The 18,487-nt window shown below is 38.7% G+C and overlaps 1 protein-coding gene across 6 annotated transcripts in view; it reads right to left on the reverse strand.

The window, feature by feature from the left end:
• Nucleotides 1-872: 872 nt before the first annotated feature.
• The window catches only part of SENP2 (SUMO specific peptidase 2), a 35,024-nt gene continuing 17,409 nt past the window's right edge, over nucleotides 873-18,487 (reverse strand). For 2 of the 6 annotated variants that reach the window (XM_070790534.1, XM_070790536.1), the window contains exons 11-17: nucleotides 17,086-17,262; nucleotides 15,122-15,253; nucleotides 13,728-13,931; nucleotides 12,586-12,665; nucleotides 10,173-10,257; nucleotides 3,763-3,858; nucleotides 873-2,002 (exon numbers count right to left, since the gene is read on the reverse strand). In XM_070790534.1, coding sequence (XP_070646635.1) covers nucleotides 1,913-2,002; nucleotides 3,763-3,858; nucleotides 10,173-10,257; nucleotides 12,586-12,665; nucleotides 13,728-13,931; nucleotides 15,122-15,253; nucleotides 17,086-17,262 — 864 coding nt within the window. In that variant the 3' untranslated portion in view covers nucleotides 873-1,912. Of the gene's footprint in view, nucleotides 2,180-3,762; nucleotides 3,859-10,172; nucleotides 10,258-12,585; nucleotides 12,666-13,727; nucleotides 13,932-15,121; nucleotides 15,254-17,085; nucleotides 17,263-18,487 lie in introns of all 6 variants that reach the window. The other 4 variants (XM_070790545.1, XM_019958455.2, XR_011566894.1 and 1 more) reach the window with 3 other exon arrangements.

The raw sequence follows: 18,487 nt of genomic DNA on the forward strand, positions 1-18,487 counted from the left end.
ATACAGATTTGATCCGTGGTTGGGGAACTAAGTAAGGTACCACATAATGCACGGTGCAGCCAAAAAAGAAAAGAAAATAACAGAATTCTATTACCTACAAGTTTCCATACTGAGAGAAATGTCAGTGTCTAGAGGGGCATGGCTTGTGGTATCTCCTATTAAATTCAGAAACTCAGGGTTAAGTAGAATGGCATTCTTCAACTTGACTCTGTTCTCATCAATTTCTTTATGTCCTGGGAGATTAAGAGCTATCCTCAAGAATCATATTAATGGAAATATCAGTGAATATTGCTCTAAGAAGCCACTCCAAATACTTGTAATACAAATACATTAGCCCCCAGCATCACTCATTTGGGCTGCCATTCCTAACAGGATTTACCCCACATGGAGCAAATCTTAACCAAGGCTCTAAATTCCCAGGTGAAACCTACTAGTGTCAAGTGGGAACCAAGTGTTCAGCGTATTGCTCACCCAGTACCTCCCTGGCCTTTTTTCGCTGTGTCAGCTGCCTGATCCTAATTCTCACTGACACAGTTCCAGCAGCCTCAGGAAAGGAATGGAGGCTGCAAGAAGGTTTCTCTGAACAGCCACAGCTTGAGAGAGACAGCCCAACTGGCTTCCTCTTTCATCATCCCCTAAGCACACATCCTCTAGTTTGACCACCAGGTAGGCACAGCAGTTTCAATCCGTACCACCGGCCCCACGTCCTATACCAAGACTTTTACACATCTCAGGGTAAACGACCTGCAAGAGTCTGCCTCTGCGACAACTGGCACCCAATTTTTCCGGTTTGACCTCTTCCTTTTGTGAACTAGGTCAAATGTGGGAAGTAGGGAAAGGGTTAGAAATCATTTCAGCGTATACTTTCCAGGTTCTGCCAGACAACCTTTTATTACATCAAAAAAGCAACACTAGGCACTAGATTTTGCAAAATATGTTCTGACCAACTCTAAATTTCCTGAAATTAAATATGCATAACCACTGTAAGGTTTTTAATGAACAAAACAGTTAAATACAAACTTTCATATGCAAAATAGATTACTGTAGAACTGGCAACCTCTGAACCAAGTACTAAATTTTCTCGCACAGAAATCAGTAGGGGTGGAATGGGGAGATGTAAATGCTAATGAGTATAAAACTTAATTTCAACTTCATATAAAGGAAAAAAAAAAAAACGTTGAGAAAAAACAGCTTTAAATTGAATAGTATCTTTGAAATCAACAGCTCAGGCCAGCCCTTACATATCTGAGGTTAATATACAACCAGATTTGGGATCAAAATGAAGATTTAGGGTTTACAGTTACTTCAAATCCAGTTTTAAGAGTAGCCAAGTCACCTCATTTCCAGAAAGGGAAGTCTCTTTAGGATGACTCCAATATTCTTCTGAAGACACTTAGATAGCCAGAGTTCCTGGGCCATAGTTCCACTTTTCCACGACACCATGTCAATGCTGTAGTGTGGACTTCCTCTGAAAGGCAACCAGAGCCCTACACCACGGCGCCTCTCCTGGCACTGTCAAGCCTCAAAAGAAAGAAGACCTTCTGCTTCAAGTCGGCAGTTACTGTCTAGCCGGTAGAGGTTAATTAACTCTTCTTTCCTCCCCCCACTGACTTCCCTCAGGATCTTTAGCAGGGAACGGCAGCTTGATCAACATTCCTTTCAGAAATAAATAGTTCAAACAAGTAATTTAGAGTTAACTTTAAAAAGAACAGCAGAAAACAGCCACTGCCCATCATGTTTGCAAATGAGTGAATGAATATACGTGAACAAACACAAAGAAAAATCATAAAATAAATTCTGCACTTCCCACGTTCATAGGGAAAAAAAAAATCTCAAAAAAAAAAAAAAAAAGTATTAATTAGCATATGTTCTTGTGTGGGTTGATAGTCCAGGGCTCTGAGCAGGCACAGCCTTATAAACAGGGTTCCAAGCAGCCCGCTGCACACCAAGTCAGGACCAGGGTGCAGAGAGAGGCCTTCATGCACTTCTGACAGCTCAGTACCTGTGAGAGAACAGAGGTGATGCAGGGACTTCTTAACCCACAATGCATGAGGTATATGGAAACGTCCGTCCATGAAAGAACCACCAGCAGCTGGAGAGGCGGGGCGGGGCATTCTCACAGCAACTGCTGATGAAGGATTTCCCACACCATTTTCTTCCGGAACAGAGGCATCTGGTGCTGCAGACAATCCACAAGCAACATATCCATCACATGTGAAAGTGCCAGGGCATCAACAACCATTAGGTGTAGCATGTAAATAAAGTAGGATGACTGTGTTCTTTATGTAAGCCTTGACTATGCTACCCCATGGTACAGATTTATAAAGCCATAAAAAAAGAATGTTTATAATATGTACTATTGTATGCATCATAAGCATTTTTACATGTTAAGGAAAATCAAAGCAGGATGCAGAATTATATAAGAGTCCAATAACAGCTTTGTAACAAAAATGTGTACCAAAAAGGGAAACAGCTAAGTGGTAGCACAAAAAGTAACTTCTTTACTTATCTGTATTTTCAAACCATTCTAAAATGGACGTTTTTTGCTTTCTTATGAGAAAAACATGAACTCTATTTAAATACAGAAAAAATAAGCCTACAAGTTTCTGCTATATCAAATGTTTTCCATTGCAAATTCTGTTCAAATAGCAACTTCTCTCCTTCAAATCTTAAGTCAAATAATAAATAACTCCTTGTTACTTAGAGGACTTCCTGGTAGCTCAGATGGTAAAGTGTCTGCCTACAATGAGGGAGACCCGGGTTCAATCCCTGGGTCGGGAAGATCTCTTTAGAAGCATCAAAAAATGAAATCCTTTGCTTAATATTCTGCTTTAACTGATAATCATCACATGGGCCAACTTTCAAAGCAAAAACAAGCAAAACAAATCCAAAATCACCTATGACTCTTCTGATGAAATCAGAAGTCTATACCCTTGAGGTACTCCCAGTGTTTCATTTTAAGTATCTGGATATACCATTTTCCTATAAAATAGTATGGAGAGGCCTAAAAAGTCTTAACACATGGATTTGAAAATTATTGTAATAGCTCAAAACATGTAGTAAAAATATTGCACATTTATTCGTAGTAAAACTGCTGACGTTAACCAATTTTATCAATTCAGCATGGGATCCTTAGTGCATTCTGTTCAAAAAACTGGAATGGGATTAATATTAGTCCTATTATCCAATATGTACAATGTGGTAGCTATCAAAATGAGGTCTGTTAAAGCAAGCTATTTTTTAAAGGAGGTTACCCTTAGTTGGAAAAAGACTGAGAATCCACTATTGCTAACATAAATTCTCAACAGTTCCCAACATATTTGAATTTCCACTCAAATGCAGAGTTCTCCATAATTTATGGAGAACCAAAAATTATCAGAACAGAAGGGAAAATAAGCATTCATAGCTCTGTCTTACACCTGCAACTTAGGTTCTCATGAGGCCTGATTTCTCCATGCTATTAAATATTCTAACATGCCTCCTTCTTTGGGTAAAACTATCAGTAATACTCAAGAACCAGTCAACACTGGAGTTCAGAGATATGAAAATTGTCCCAACGGTCACCAACGACTAGGATAAAAGAGAAAACATACAGTGACAAACCTGATGTTAGCAAGAGCAGGACTACGGCCAAGGTTTACAGCAAGAATAGCAGCACAGCTACCATGATTAAGAGTTTAATGTAAGCCAAGCATAGGTAACATGCTCTGAGTTTACCTTGTTTAGTAATAAGTAAATGGATAAGGAGGGGGCTTCACTTACCTGAGTAAATGTGATAGGTTTATCCCTGGAGATATAATCTGCATATTTACAAGTAAACATTCCACAATCACTCCCATTCAACTGTTGAGGAATCTCCTATAATTACAAAAAAAGAAGAGAGAAAGGGGTGAAATTTCATCAAACTCCTTTGACTTTTCCAAAACATTACTGTGGATAAACAGTATTATAAAGGTAAATGTTCAATCTGCTATTATACAAACACAAAGACACACACAGAAACACAATTAGTCTTTATGTGGTATAAAAACTCAACCCACAACATGGTGTATGTGACCCACATAGAAAATGTTTTTTTAGAAGGAAAGAGAAAAGCAAAGTGAGATTTCCATCTCTCACCTCTCATATAAACTGAAGTGAAAGAAGGTTTATTACCAGGAATAGGAATTCTAGTCAGAACTGTTTCAGGGGAATTTATAAATATTGAAAAGAGCTAAGGGTGGCTCAACTAGAAATATGCTTCAAATCAGATCAGATCAGATCAGTCGCTCAGTCGTGTCCGACTCTTTGCGACCCCATGAATTGCAGCACGCCAGGCCTCCCTGTCCATCACCAACTCCCGGAGTTCACTCAGACTCACGCCCATTGAGTCAGTGATGCCATCCAGCCATCTCATCCTCTGTCGTCCCCTTCTCCTCTTGCCCCCAATCCCTCCCAGCATCAGAGTCTTTTCCAATGAGTCAACTCTTCGCATGACGTGGCCAAAGTACTGGAGTTTCAGCTTTAGCATCATTCCTTCCAAAGAAAACCCAGGGCTTATTTCCTTCAGAATGCACTGGTTGGATCTCCTTGCAGTCCAAGGGACTCTCAAGAGTCTTCTCCAACACCACAGTTCAAAAGCATCAATTCTTCGGCGCTCAGCCTTCTTCACAGTCCAACTCTCACATCCATACATGACCACAGGAAAAACCATAGCCTTGACTAGATGAACCTTTGTTGGCAAAGTAATGTCTCTGCTTTTGAATATGCTATCTAAGTTGGTCATAACTTTCCTTCCAAGGAGTAAGCGTCTTTTAATTTCATGGCTACAGTCACTATCTGTAGTGATTTTGGAGCCCCCCAAAATAACACTGTTTCCACTGTTTCCCCATCTATTTCCCATGAAGTGATGGGACCAGATGCCATGATCTTTGTTTTCTGAATGTTGAGCTTTAAGCCAACTTTTTCACTCTCCACTTTCACTTTCATCAAGAGGCTTTTGAGTTCCTCTTCACTTTCTGCCATAAGGGTGGTGTCATCTGCATATCTGAGGTTATTGAGATTTCTCCCGGCAATCTTGATTCTAGCTTGTGTTTCTTCCAGTCCAGTGTTTCTCATGATGTACTCTGCATATAAGTTAAATAAGCAGGGTGACAATATACAGCCTTGATGTACTCCTTTTCCTATTTGGAACCAGTCTGTTGTTCCATGTCCAGTTCTAACTGTTGCTTCCTGACCTGCATACAGATTTCTCAAGAGGCAGATCAGGTGGTCTGGTATTCCCATCTCTTGAAGAATTTTCCACAGTTTATTGTGATCCACACAGTCAAAGGCTTTGGCATAGTCAATAAAGCAGAAATAGATGTTTTTCTGGAACTCTCTTGTTTTTTCCATGATCCAGTGGATGTTGGCAATTTGATCTCTGGTTCTTCTGCCTTTTCTAAAAACAGTCTGAACATCTGAAAGTTCACGGTTCACATATTGCTGAAGCCTGGCTTGGAGAATTTTGAGCATCACTTTACTAGCGTGTGAGATGAGTGCAATTGTGCGGTAGTTTGAGCATTCTTTGGCATTGCCTTTCTTTGGGATTAGAATGAAAACTGACCTTTTCCAGTCCTGTGGCCACTGCTGAAATATGCTTACAATACAACTAACCTATTTCAACACTGCAGAGTTTGACTTTTCTTTCCTAGCCAGAAAACTAAGACTACTACTCAGTCAGTCTATCCCATCAGGAAGCCTCCATAAGCCTCTTATCCTTCTCCATCAGAGGGAGAATGTTTACAGACAGACTGAAAACCACAATCACAGAAAACTAACCAATCTGATCACATGGACCACAGCCTTGTCCAACTCAATGAAACTATGAGTCATGCTGTGTGGGGCCACCCAAGATGGACAGGTCATAGTGGAGAGTTCTGACAAAATGTGGTCCACTGGAGAAGGGAATGGCAAACCACTTCAGTATTCTTGCCTTGAGAACCCCATGAACAGTATGAAAAGGCAGAAAGGCAGGACACTGAAAGAGGAACTCCCCAGATCGGTAGGTGCCCAATAATGCTACTGGAGATCAGTGGAAAAATAACTCCAGAAAGAATGAAGAGACAGAGTCAAAGCAAAAACAACACCCAGTTGTGGATGTGACTGGTCATGGAAGCAAGGTCTGATGCAGTAAAGAGCAATACTGCATAGGAACCTAGAATGTTAGGTCCCTAAATCAAGGCAAATTGGAAGTGATCAAACAGGAGATGGCAAGAATGAACATCAACATTTTAGGAATCAGCAAACTAAAATGGACTGGAATGGGTGAATTTAACTCAGATGACCATTATATCTACTAGTGTGGGCAGGAATCCCTTATAAGAAATGGAGTAGCCATCATGGTCAACAAGAGTCCGAAATGCAGTACTTGGATGCAATCTCAAAAATGACAGAATGATCTCTTTGTTTCTATACCAAACCATTCAATATCACAGTAATCCAAGTCTATGCCCCAACCAGTAATGCTGAAGAAGCTGAAGTTAAACAGTTCTATGAAGACCTACAAGACCTTCTAGAACTAACACCCAAAAAAGATGTCCTTTTTATTATACAGGACTGGAATGCAAAAGTAGAAAGTCAAGAAACACCTGGAGTAACAGGCAAATTTGGCCTTGGAGTACAGAATGAAGCAGGGCAAAGGCTAATACAGTTTTGCCAAGAGAACACACTGGATATAGCAAACACCCTCTTCCAACAACACAGGAGAAGACTCTACACATGGACATCACCAGATGGTCAACACCGAAATCAGACTGATTATATTCTTTGCAGCCAAAGATGGAAAAGCTCTATACAGTCAACAAAAACAAGACTGGGAGCTGACTGTGGCTCAGATCATGAACTCGTACTGCCAAATTCAGACTTAAATTGACGAAAGTAGGGAAAACCACAAGACCATTCAGGTATGACCTAAATCAAACCCCTAATGTTTATACAGTGGAAGTGAGAAATAGATTTCAGGGACTAGATCTGATACACAGAGTGCCTGATGAACTATGGATGGAGGTTCATGACACTGTACAGGAGACAGGGAGCAAGACCATCCCCATGGAAAAGAAATGCAAAAAAGCAAAATGGCTGTCTGAGGAGGTCTTACAAATAGCTGTGAAAAAAAGAGAAGCAAAAAGCAAAGCAGAAAAGGAAAGATACACCCATTTGAATGCAGAGTTCCAAAGAATAGCAAGGAGAGATTAAGAAAGACTTCCTCAGTGATCGGTGCAAAGAAATAGAGGAAAACAATAGAATGAGAAAGACTAGAGATCTCTTCAAGAAAATTAGAGATACTAAGGGACATTTTATGCAAAGATGGGCTCAATAAAGGACAGAAATGGTATGGACCTAACAGAAGCAGAAGATATTAAGAAGAGTAGCAGGAATACACAGAAGAACTATATAAAAAAGGATCTTAATGACACAAATAATCACAATGGTGTGATTACTCACTTAGAGCCAGACATCCCGGAATGTAAAGTCAAGTGGGCCTTAGGAAGCATCACTACAAACAAAGCTAGTGGAGGTGATGGAATTCCAGTTGAGCTCTTTCAAACCCTAAAAGATGATGCTGTGAAAGTGCTGCACTCAGTATACCAGCAAATTTGGAAAACTCAGCAGTGGTCACAGGACTGGAAAACATAGTTTTCATTCCAATCCCTAAGAAAGGCAATGCCAAAGAATGCTCAAACTACCACACAATTGCACTCATCTCACACACTAGTTAAGTAATGCTCAAAATTCTCCAAGCCAGGCTCCAACAGTATGTCAACTATGAACTCCCAGATGTTCAAGCTGGATTTAGAAAAGGCAGAGGAACCAGAGACCAAATTGCCAACATCCGCTGGATCATGGAAAAAGCAAGAAATTTCCAGAAAAGCATCTATTTCTGCTTTCCTGACTATGCCAAAGCCTTTGACTGTGTGGATTACAATAAACTGTGGAAAATTCTGAAGGAGATGGGAATACCAGACCACCTGACCTGCCTCTTGAGAAATTTGTATGCAGGTCAGGAAGCAACAGTTAGAACTGGACATGGAACAACAGACTGGTTCCAAATAGGAAAAGGAGTATGTCAAGGCTGTATATCATCACCGTGCTTACTTAACTTCTATGCAGAGTACATCATGAGAAACGCTGGGCTGGAAGAAGCACAAGCTGGAATCAAGATTGCCACGAGAAATATCAATAACCTCAGATATGCAGATGACACCACCCTTATGGCAGAAAGTGAAGAAGAACTAAAGAGCCTCTTGATCAAAGTGAAAGAGGAGAGTGAAAAAGTTGGCTTAAACCTAAACATTCAGAAAACAAAGATCATGGCATCTGGTCCCATCACTTCATGGCAAATAGATGGGGAAACAGTGGAAACAGTGGCAGACTTTATTTTTGGGGGCTCCAAAATCACTGCAGATGGTGACTGCAGCTATGAAGTTAAAAGATGCTTACTCCTTGGACGGAAAGTTATGACCAACCTAGACAACATATTAAAAAGCAGAGACGTTACTTTGTCAACAAAGGTCTGTCTAGTCAAGGCTATGGTTTTTCCAGTAGTCATGTATGATGTGAGAGTTGGACTATAAAGAAAGCTGAGCGCCAAAGAATTGATGCTTTTGAACTGTGGTGTTGGAGAAGACTCTTGAGAGTCCCTTGGACTGCAAGGAGATCCAACCAGTCCATTCTAAAGGAAATGAGCCCTTAATATTCATTGGAAGGACTGATGTTGAAGCTGAAACTCCAATACTTTGGCCACCTGATGCGAAGAGCTGCCTCACTAGAAAAGAGCCTGATGCTGGGAAAGATTAAAGGTAGGAGACGGGGGCGACAGAGGATGAGATGGTTGGATGGCATCACCGACTCAATGGACATGAGCTTGAGTAAACCCTGGGAGTTGGTGATGGACAAGGAGGCCTGGCGTGCTGCAGTCCATGGGGTTGCAAAGAGTCGAACATGACTGAGTGACCGAACTGAACTGAACTGCTTTGGACCCCCACAGCTGCAAGCAGGAGAAAGAAAAAGCCTCTTGAAAGGCTTTAACCAATCAGGAAATCTTGTCTTAAGAGCACAGTTCTGTCCTGAAAAAACAAAAGAGCTTACTGCTTGCAAGCACAACTCAAGGGCATCATAAACCAAAGGTGCTGGATTCCAAGCCAGGTGAAGCAAACTCACACATTCCCAAATTCGTGTTGCCCTAATGCTGGCCAGCCCCTTACACACTTTGTCAATTATAAGGAGCACAAGAGTATAAGCATAAGAAGAATAAGAGTATAAGTGAGTCTAATCCCACTGCGGGAAAACATATTAGATGACAACTCAATTTAGATTTAAAGAAACACAAATTATTATTGTAAAAAGGAAAAGACTGAAAATGCATACATATGGTAGGTACCTCAAACTTTTCTCCTGAGCCCAGCATCTCTCACAGAATGCAGAGAACTACAGATTCCACTATCCAAATGCAGAGAACTATAGATTCCACTACAGAGAATTTGTTTTATTACATTTTCCATTCCAGAACACAATTATTCATCCTAACAAACTCTTTTCTGTGCTCTCCTCAGGAAATTTCAGTACTTACTCTTCTAATTATTCAACTTAGAAATGAAACTGCTTTTGGATAAAAAGAACTGAGCCATTTCACATAGATTAGGGCTAAAATTGAACTCATGTAGCTTCCTTTAAAAAGGAGCCATTAGGACTGAACAACGTATGCAGTTTTAAACCTGGAATGAGATTCAAATCTGCCAAGATTCAAAGCACATTCACAAAAAACACGCCTGATTGTTGAGGACTCACAGAATGGAACCCTTAAGATATAAATATACAAATTTCTCAGATAAGTTTTGAACAAGAACTTGAAGATCCCATTAATGCCAACCAAGAAAAGTATCTGACTTGAATCTTTTTTTTTTTTATCTTCTTCAATTTTTGAGTCATGCTAGCAGATATTTAACCTTTATAATTTAAGAAACAAGATCAAGGCTTAAAAGCAAACATCTTGGTTAAGTGAATTTCTAAAGATTTAGATCATTTTTAGGACATACACCTCAGGAGAATGAATGCATAAGGATGAATAAGGGGAGGAAGAAAGCCAAGTCAAAATAATATGTTACTGACAGGAAATGCAACAAAGTATTTGAAATACAAAGATCATCATTCACCTGTGGCTTCATGCTGTAGTGGGTCCACTCTAAAAGATTCAGGTCAATATTTCTTTTGGTCTTACTTTCATCCTGTAAATACTGACTGAAAAAACAGCAAAGACATATATTGATGAATCCCTGTGGACACTTAGTATTCTAATTATAAAGACACTGTGATGTTTAACAGAGTGCCATTCTCAAATCCACCTGTTAGATTTTTAAAATATGATTGTTTTTGGCTTTTTACATTTTACTTTGTTTCTGATTATAAAAATTATACAAGGTTATATTTTAAAAGTTAAAACAAAGTGTGTAAAATGTAAAAGACCTCATAATAACCACTCTGGAAATATTTTTTATTAATGATTTGCTGTTTGTCTTCTAGTTCTCTCCTCCACTCCGTTTTAAAGCACACATTTTATTCTAATGAAAGAAAAAAGTACTTCATTTATTTTTACTCACTAATAATAGATACATTAAAACAACTAGCCTGGAGGCTTTAAAAGAAAAAAAAAAAGGGCACTGCCATAGGGAAAAAAAAAAAGGAAGGCTAAACTAAAGGAGACTAAAGAGACATTAAGTATGGGCATGAATCCTGACTGACTTCCTGGATTATGGGGCAAAAGCTGTAGTATCTGATGGTGTCACAGCATGAATCTATGTTACACATCATGTGTGTGCATGTGTGTGTGCATGTGTGCTCAGTCACGTCCAACCCTCTGTGACCCCAAGGACCAAAGCCCCCCAGCTCAGTCATGCCCAACTTTCTGTGGCCCCGTGGACAGGAAAAAGCCCTGTCCATGGGATTTTTCCAGGCAAGAATACTGGAGTGGGTTGCTAATTTCCTTCTCCAGGGGATCTTCCCAACCCAGGAATCAAATCCGCATGTTCCGCATCTCTTGCACTGGCGGGCAGCTTCTTTACCACTGCGCCACCTGGGAGTTCATATTACCCGTTAGTGATTGTCAATCTTCTGAAGTGTGATAATGGCATGCGGTTATGTAAGAGAATTTCCTCATTCCTAGGTGACTATACACTTAAGTACTGAGAGTAATTAATTTTATCCAAATCGCCAAAGGGATATCAAATTTAACCTAGGCATCTCTGTTCTCATGCTAACCTGCATCTAAGAGGTAAGTGCTAACAGGGCATGTGCTCTACATGGGAGCACCAATATCACTCCCAAAGAGGTGGAAACTGGTTCTGAGAAGGTAGCAATCTAAAGCTTAACCCAAAAACCAAAAAAGGCTATTCATTATTTTCTATTGTCATGGAAAAATTTTTTAAAAATCTGGAGTGGGGAGGTGTTAATGAAAAAAATAGAGAAGTTGGACTAAAGGCATCAGGAAAGGGAGAGGGCTTCAGATGCCCAAAGAAGCTAAACTCTTTATATATTAAAAAAAAGACAGAGGGGAAACAAAAGTATGAATGTTATAAAAGAAAGGTCTTTTTTGTATCCTGTTATAAGCAACATATAAAATTCTGCATATGAATCCAATGAAAACATTTTTAAGTATGTGATAATATGTGTGTACATGTATGTGCACATGTATGTATGTATACACAATTTACATACATCTTAAGCAGAAAAGACTAGAAGGAAATAACTGCTTTATAGACAATTTGGTGTATCTTATGATTTAAAAAATTTTTTAAACTTCCCTACATTTTTTATTCTTATGGGTATTTTATTCAACACCCATATATAACAAGGATCTTTATACTAAATAATATAACCAAGAACTGATTACTGTTAACAACTTTTCTTCATATCATTCATTTAACAAGTTCCCTACTCAAGTATCCTTATTAAAATTAAAACCTGGAACCTGCATTTGCTTCCAGTGACCATAAGGGGTTCAAAATAGACTCATTTCACTGCTTTGCCTCCTCCCTGTGAAATTCTTATCTTATTCTTTACACAGCTAATAGGTGGCTATGCTTTAAAGGCAGGTTTCTAGCAATTATTATTGAAATAGCTGCCTACAAACCATATGTTTAACTTAAAAATTACCTCCAGATTCTAAGAGATGAACCCAACTTTCATGGAAAGCACAGGGACATGAATGAATGGGCTTAAGAAATTGACAGAACTAATTCTCCCCAGCTGACAGCTCTTTACAACATTCAGAATAGTGTATGAACCCCAGAGAAATCTAATTCAAATCACAGGATTCTAACAGGATACATTTTACATATGACAAATTTGTTTTCAATGATGCAATTATATAAGATTTCTCAGTAAAGATCTGATTTGGGGGTTATTTTTAGACAAAAAGACAGATACAAGTCAAGTCCTGAACAACGGAGAAGACAGCCCTCACTACATATTAGACTACAGTACACCAGAGCTTCCAAGGATTAAACAGAAGAAAGACCACATAACGAAGGGTATACTGAGGCAACAGTGAAGCTTTCAGCCTTTACTTACAGGAGAATCTCACAGATCCTGTGGCCTTTTTGTCCCATAGAATCCAGATATTTAAGACACCTTTTTCTTAGGTCTATAGCCTATAATGGAAAAATGCAACATCCAGAAACAACCATAACAAGGAGAATTTTATTTCTAAAAAGAAAAGCATCTTTTAAACATCAATATATGTACCAACATGAGTGGATTTCTAAGACACATTGTTCATAAAACATCACAGATGACATGAGCTCCAGGCATATAAAATTATATTTTTCTATTCCTACAGAAAGGCCTAGAAACTTATTCCTCAAAACATTAGTGGTCCTCTCAGAGTGATGAGCTGCATTCTGGGGTTTTTAGGGTTTTTTGCCTTTTTCTTTATACTTGTACAATAAACCTGTTATCATCTTCTAAACAAAAGTAACAAAATAACCCATGTGTACTCACACTCTTTTCTACTAAAACTGAAAGCTCCTCCACTACACAGACTCTTCTAGCTTTCAAAACTGTTCAATTAAAGAACTAAGATACGACTCTACAGAGTATGCCTTTAACATATACTACTGGACTCTCAGTGGACAGAAAAGAGTCACCTTCATTACGGGCACACTTCATTTTATTGTATTTGGCAGATACTGTAGTTCTCACAAATTGAAGGCTGGTGGCAATCCTGCATTGAGCGAGTCTATCAGTGTCATTTTTCTAACACTGAAGTGTTAACAGGAAGTGTTTATTTGCTCACTTCACGTCTCTGTGTCATATCGTGGTAATTCTTCAAAATATTTCAAACTTTTCATCACTGCTATACTTGTTACAGTGATCTGTGAACAGTGGTCTTTGATGCTACTATTGTGAAAGGATTACAACTCACTGAAGGCTCAGGTGATGGTTAGCATAAAAAGTATTAATTGATAAAGTATTTTTTAATTAAGCTATATGCATTGGTTTTTAGATATGATCCTACTGCAGACTTAACAGACTACAGTGTAAACTTAACTTTTATAAGCACTGGGAAACCAAGAAATTGATGTGACTCACTTTACTGAGATATTTACTTTACAGTGGTGGCCCGTAACCAAGACTGGAATATTACTGAGGTATTCCTGCTTTTAACAAAACAGTCATTATCCAAACTCCAACAGTTAAGCCTCTCAACTTACCACCAGGCTCCAATGTACCTTCCGATGAATAGGCACCAGAATTAGTTCCTGTTCAAAGAGACTGACCCCTTTGGTCCATCTTTTCACTGCTTGGTAACCCCCAGACTTTAATTTCGGATAGAAGAAAGTACTGAATGCATAAAGTGCTGGATACCCTTGCCTTTTATTTCTTTCCACCAGGAGATTCATGTAAAAATTAATGACCTATAATACGAAGAGAGTAAACATTGGAATATGGCAAGTATATTATCAAAACTCGATTTCTACCTGAGTAGGATGAATTAGAAATAAGACACTAAGGGAAGGGACAGAAGATAAAAGGGCTATCTATGACAGAAGATGGAAAGCAAAAAATGATCAGTGTAAAATGGGATGGATTAAGAAGGAATGAGATTGTACTTCTGAGGCATATGAGTAAGAGAGCCAAGAGAAAGAACTCAAGGAGAAATTCTGCAACAACTAAAAGGTGTATGTAACTACACCACACATAAAACATGCAGAAATATTAACTGAAAGTGAATTTTACATAAATTATACCTCAATTTTTAAAAACTCATTGGAAAGAAATACACCAAAACAATAGTTATTTTGTTTGCTTTTGAGTTGTGCCATTTTTTGTTTTCATAGAAATATGTACTTTTAATCATTTTTAATTGAAATATAGTTGATTTACAATATTTCAGATGTATAGCAAAGTGATTCAATTCTACATATATTCTTTTTCAGATTCTTTTCCATTATAGATTATTACAAGAGAGCTGTGCCACTTTTGAATGATAATATTGTTCCTTCACTTTTCCTATATTTTCTAAATTTTTTATAATAAACATATTGCATTTATAATATGAAACAGAAATGTTCTACTTCTACAAGAATGTGTTTATATGCCATGAGTCATGGCAAGAGGAAAGGAAGGCAAAGGGAGAAAATGCAGGGGGCTGCACAGCTGGGTAAAGGATCAACCAGAAAACTGGTAAGAACTAACACCTAGCTTTAGGTGAAGATGTAACAATACAAGACAATTAGGCAAATTTTTATACTTATCACTCAAATGAAATAAAGAAACACATATGGCTCGTGTAAGAATTCATCTAAAATAAATGATCACTTGTCTGCTTCCTTCCATTTATCAGTTGCACCCAGGGTTCATAAAAATGTCACTAATAAATGAAGATGTAGATGAAACAAAGCAGAGGCAGAAGAGGGAAACATTGCTAATTAAAGGCAGCGAACAATCAGAATTAACTATCTTTTCAAGGTTTAAGATGTGTTTGTTTTAGGTAAACTAAAGCTGCCTTACCAATCCCTTCTGTGTAGAAACCACGATGTTGCAGGTAGAAAAGAGTTAAGCATAATGATAGTCCAAGGGGTTAAAAAAAAAAAAGACAACTTACTTCATCATTGAGCCAGTGATAGTTCCTCAAGGTCTGGATATCTCCTCGAGTGATTCGTAATTTGAAAGCACTACTTAGGATCTCATCCTGTGGGCCATGCCCTAGAGCATTACTGATTTCCTTTTCCATGTCCTGAATTATAAAGTCCAGAGGTTGTTACTTTAATAAAGAACCATTATCAGATTCTGAAAGTCTGAGATTGAAAAAAGCTTTTCATCTCTGTAATACTTGACCCTTAAGAAAAACTATCAAAGACCTACTAAATTAAAGGATAAAAAGATTTTAATTCAGGACCACAAAGCAGTCTTACTAATGGTTATAAGAAATGCTAGCCCAATTATTAGCTGCTAGAAAAAGTTATTGGGTAAAAGTGTTTGAAGTATAGTCTCAGTTATCCTACTACCATTTATTGAGCACCATGAGCCAAGCACGTACCAGATGCTTGAAGTGCATCATTGATCCCTATCTGTGGGGAAAGTACTATCACCATTATTGGTGACACCAATAATGGTAATGTCACCATTTGGTAATGTCACCATTACCATTATAGAAGAGGTAAACCTCAGAGAATTTTGGTTACATGCAGAGTCATATGATGATTAAAAAACAGAGCCAAGATTTGAACCAGGAAGTCTAACTCCTGAACTTTGTTCTCATTTCACAACACTATAAAAGCATTTTCATACTTTCCCTAACTATCTCCTGAACCTTGATTTTAAAAAATCAAAGTAATAAAATTAGGGCATCAAAGAGATCATTCTATCCATTTCTGATGTGAAGAGAATAAGCAGAAACTAGAAAACTAGGCAGCAGTCTGGCAACTGAGTCCTTATTGAATAGATGGCATCATTTTTCTAAAAAACTACACAGATAAACATAAATTTATGCTATAAGCCTGAATCTACAAACCAACTAGAAACTTTCATCCAAATATTTTCACTTCTGCTTTCTCTACCACTCTACACAATTTTGCAACTTTATGGATCTTTCTCTCCACCTGCATGCCCAATACATAAAAAGTGCTCAATAGATAATCACCTAATAGGACATATGCTAAGACAACAATGGAGGAGCCAAAATATGGGCTCACTTTTAAAATGAGAATTTTTAACTACCTTCATTTCCTTGTTTTCTACAAGTTTTTACTTATTTGTTGTACAATGATCAATCAAAGGGGCATTTTAGAGAACCATAATCACTTAGCAAACATTGCAATGAAGGGGAGTTCCCTGGCAGTCCAGTGGTTTGAACTCAGCACTTTAACTACCAGAGTCTCAGTTCCAACCCTGGTTGGGGAACTGGTATCCCATAAGCTGTGCAGCACGGCCAAAAATAAGTAAATAAAATAAAATGTTAAAAAGACAAAAACAAAAAAACTGCAACAAATCTCTTTGTAATGTCAAACTCATACTACATAACTCAAAATACTTTAAGCTTAGAAAAAGAATCTACAAAGAATCCATTATATTCCAAGATACGTGATAATTCTGTCCACTCACATTTGCTGAAATTAATCTAATCCCTTAGGCCACTTTTACAGATCAAGATGCTAAAGCTGAAACTCCAGTACTTTGGCCACGTCATGCGAAGAGTTGACTCATTGGAAAAGACTCTGATGCTGGGAGGGATTGGGGGCAGGAGGAGAAGGGGAGACGACAGAGGATGAGATGGCTGGGTGGCATCAGTGACTCGATGGACATGAGTCTGAGTGAACTCCGGGAGTTGGTGATGGACAGAGAGGCCTGGCGTGCTGCGATTCACGGGGTCCCAAAGAGTTGGACACGACTGAGCGACTGAACTGAACTGAATGATCAGTGTATCGACCTGCCCTTGGGCCTGATTTCCTTCACACATACATTCCCTAGCCTGGAGAAACTCCTCAAAACAAAACATGCACTCAAGCCTTGAATAACTAAGGTTATTTAAAAACATGCCTCTTATTTGATTAACATAAGAAACAATACCTCTGTAAGTTCAAGAAGATCATCTGTCCTTTTATCCCTGTCTTTGTTTGAGCAATTTTTTTCTTTTGTCTCAAGTATTGACATTTTCCTCCTGAGTAAGCCATTGCTTCCACTACCCAGGCGGAGTCGGGCTGACACTTCTTCAGACAGGTCGGGTTCCAGCTGAAGTCCCCTCCTCTGGTTAAAAAAAATTCCCATATTCTACTGACATGTTTGATATTTGTATATATACACATACATAAAACATGAAATATAAAACAGCACCATTATTTTGAAAGAAAAGAGAATTAGTAAATCCCCAAATGAGTAAAGTACAAAAAGCGTTATCTGCCTGTCCCTACAAGAGGAAATAAAAACTTCAAGACCTAAGGTTCACAAACAAGACACCTCAATTATAAACCATGAAACAGAACATTCATCATTTTCCCAGGAGGTAGCAAGAAAATTTGGAGAAGGCAATGGCAACCACTCCAGTACTCTTGCCTGGAAAATCTCATGGATGGAGGAGCCTGGTAGGCTGTAGTCCATGGGGTCGCTAAGAGTCGGACACAACTGAGAGACTTCACTTTCACTTTTCACTTTCATGCACTGGAGAAGGAAATGGCAACCCACTCCAGTGTTCTTGCCTAGAGAATTCCAGGGACAGAGGAGCCTGGTGGGCTGCTGTCTATGGGGTCGCAGAGTCAGATACGACTGAAGCACCTTAGCCACAGCAGCAGCAAGAAAATTATTTTCACTTATCTCAACTAAAAATAATATAGTCAAAAGATATATTGAAAAACTTTAAAAAAGCAAAATATATGACCCTTAATCCTATCACTCAAAATAAACCACGGGTGGACTTCCGTGGTGATCCAGTGGTTTTAAGAATCCATCTGCCAATGCGTGGGACATGGGTTCGAATTCTGGTTCAGGAAGATCCCACATACCTCAGGGCAGCTAAGCCCCTGTGCCACAACTACTGAGCCCATGCTCCAGAGCCTGTGAGCCACAACTACTGAAGCCCAAGCACCCTAGAGCCTTGCTCGGCAACAGAGAAGCCACCACAATAAGAAGCCTGCACACCAGAGCACCAGAACTAGAGTAGGCCCCGCTCATTACATCTAGAGAAAGCCCACACACAGCAATGAAGACATAGCACAGCTAAAAATAAATAATAAAAATTGTATATTAAAATAAATAAATAAATAAAAATAAACCACTGCTATTTTTATACTAGGTAAACTTGTTCTTAGTATAAAAACAGTGGACTGGTTCAAAACTGGGAAAGGAGTATGTTAAGGCTGTATATTGTCACCCTGCTTATTTAACTTATATGCAGAGTACGTGTGAAATGCTGGGCTCGATGAAGCATAAGCTGGAATCAAGTTTTTGCAGGGAGAAATATCAATAACCTCAGTTA

The sequence above is a fragment of the Bos indicus genome, chromosome 1, assembly GCF_029378745.1.
Source record: "Bos indicus isolate NIAB-ARS_2022 breed Sahiwal x Tharparkar chromosome 1, NIAB-ARS_B.indTharparkar_mat_pri_1.0, whole genome shotgun sequence".
Classification (NCBI taxonomy): domain Eukaryota; kingdom Metazoa; phylum Chordata; class Mammalia; order Artiodactyla; family Bovidae; genus Bos; species Bos indicus.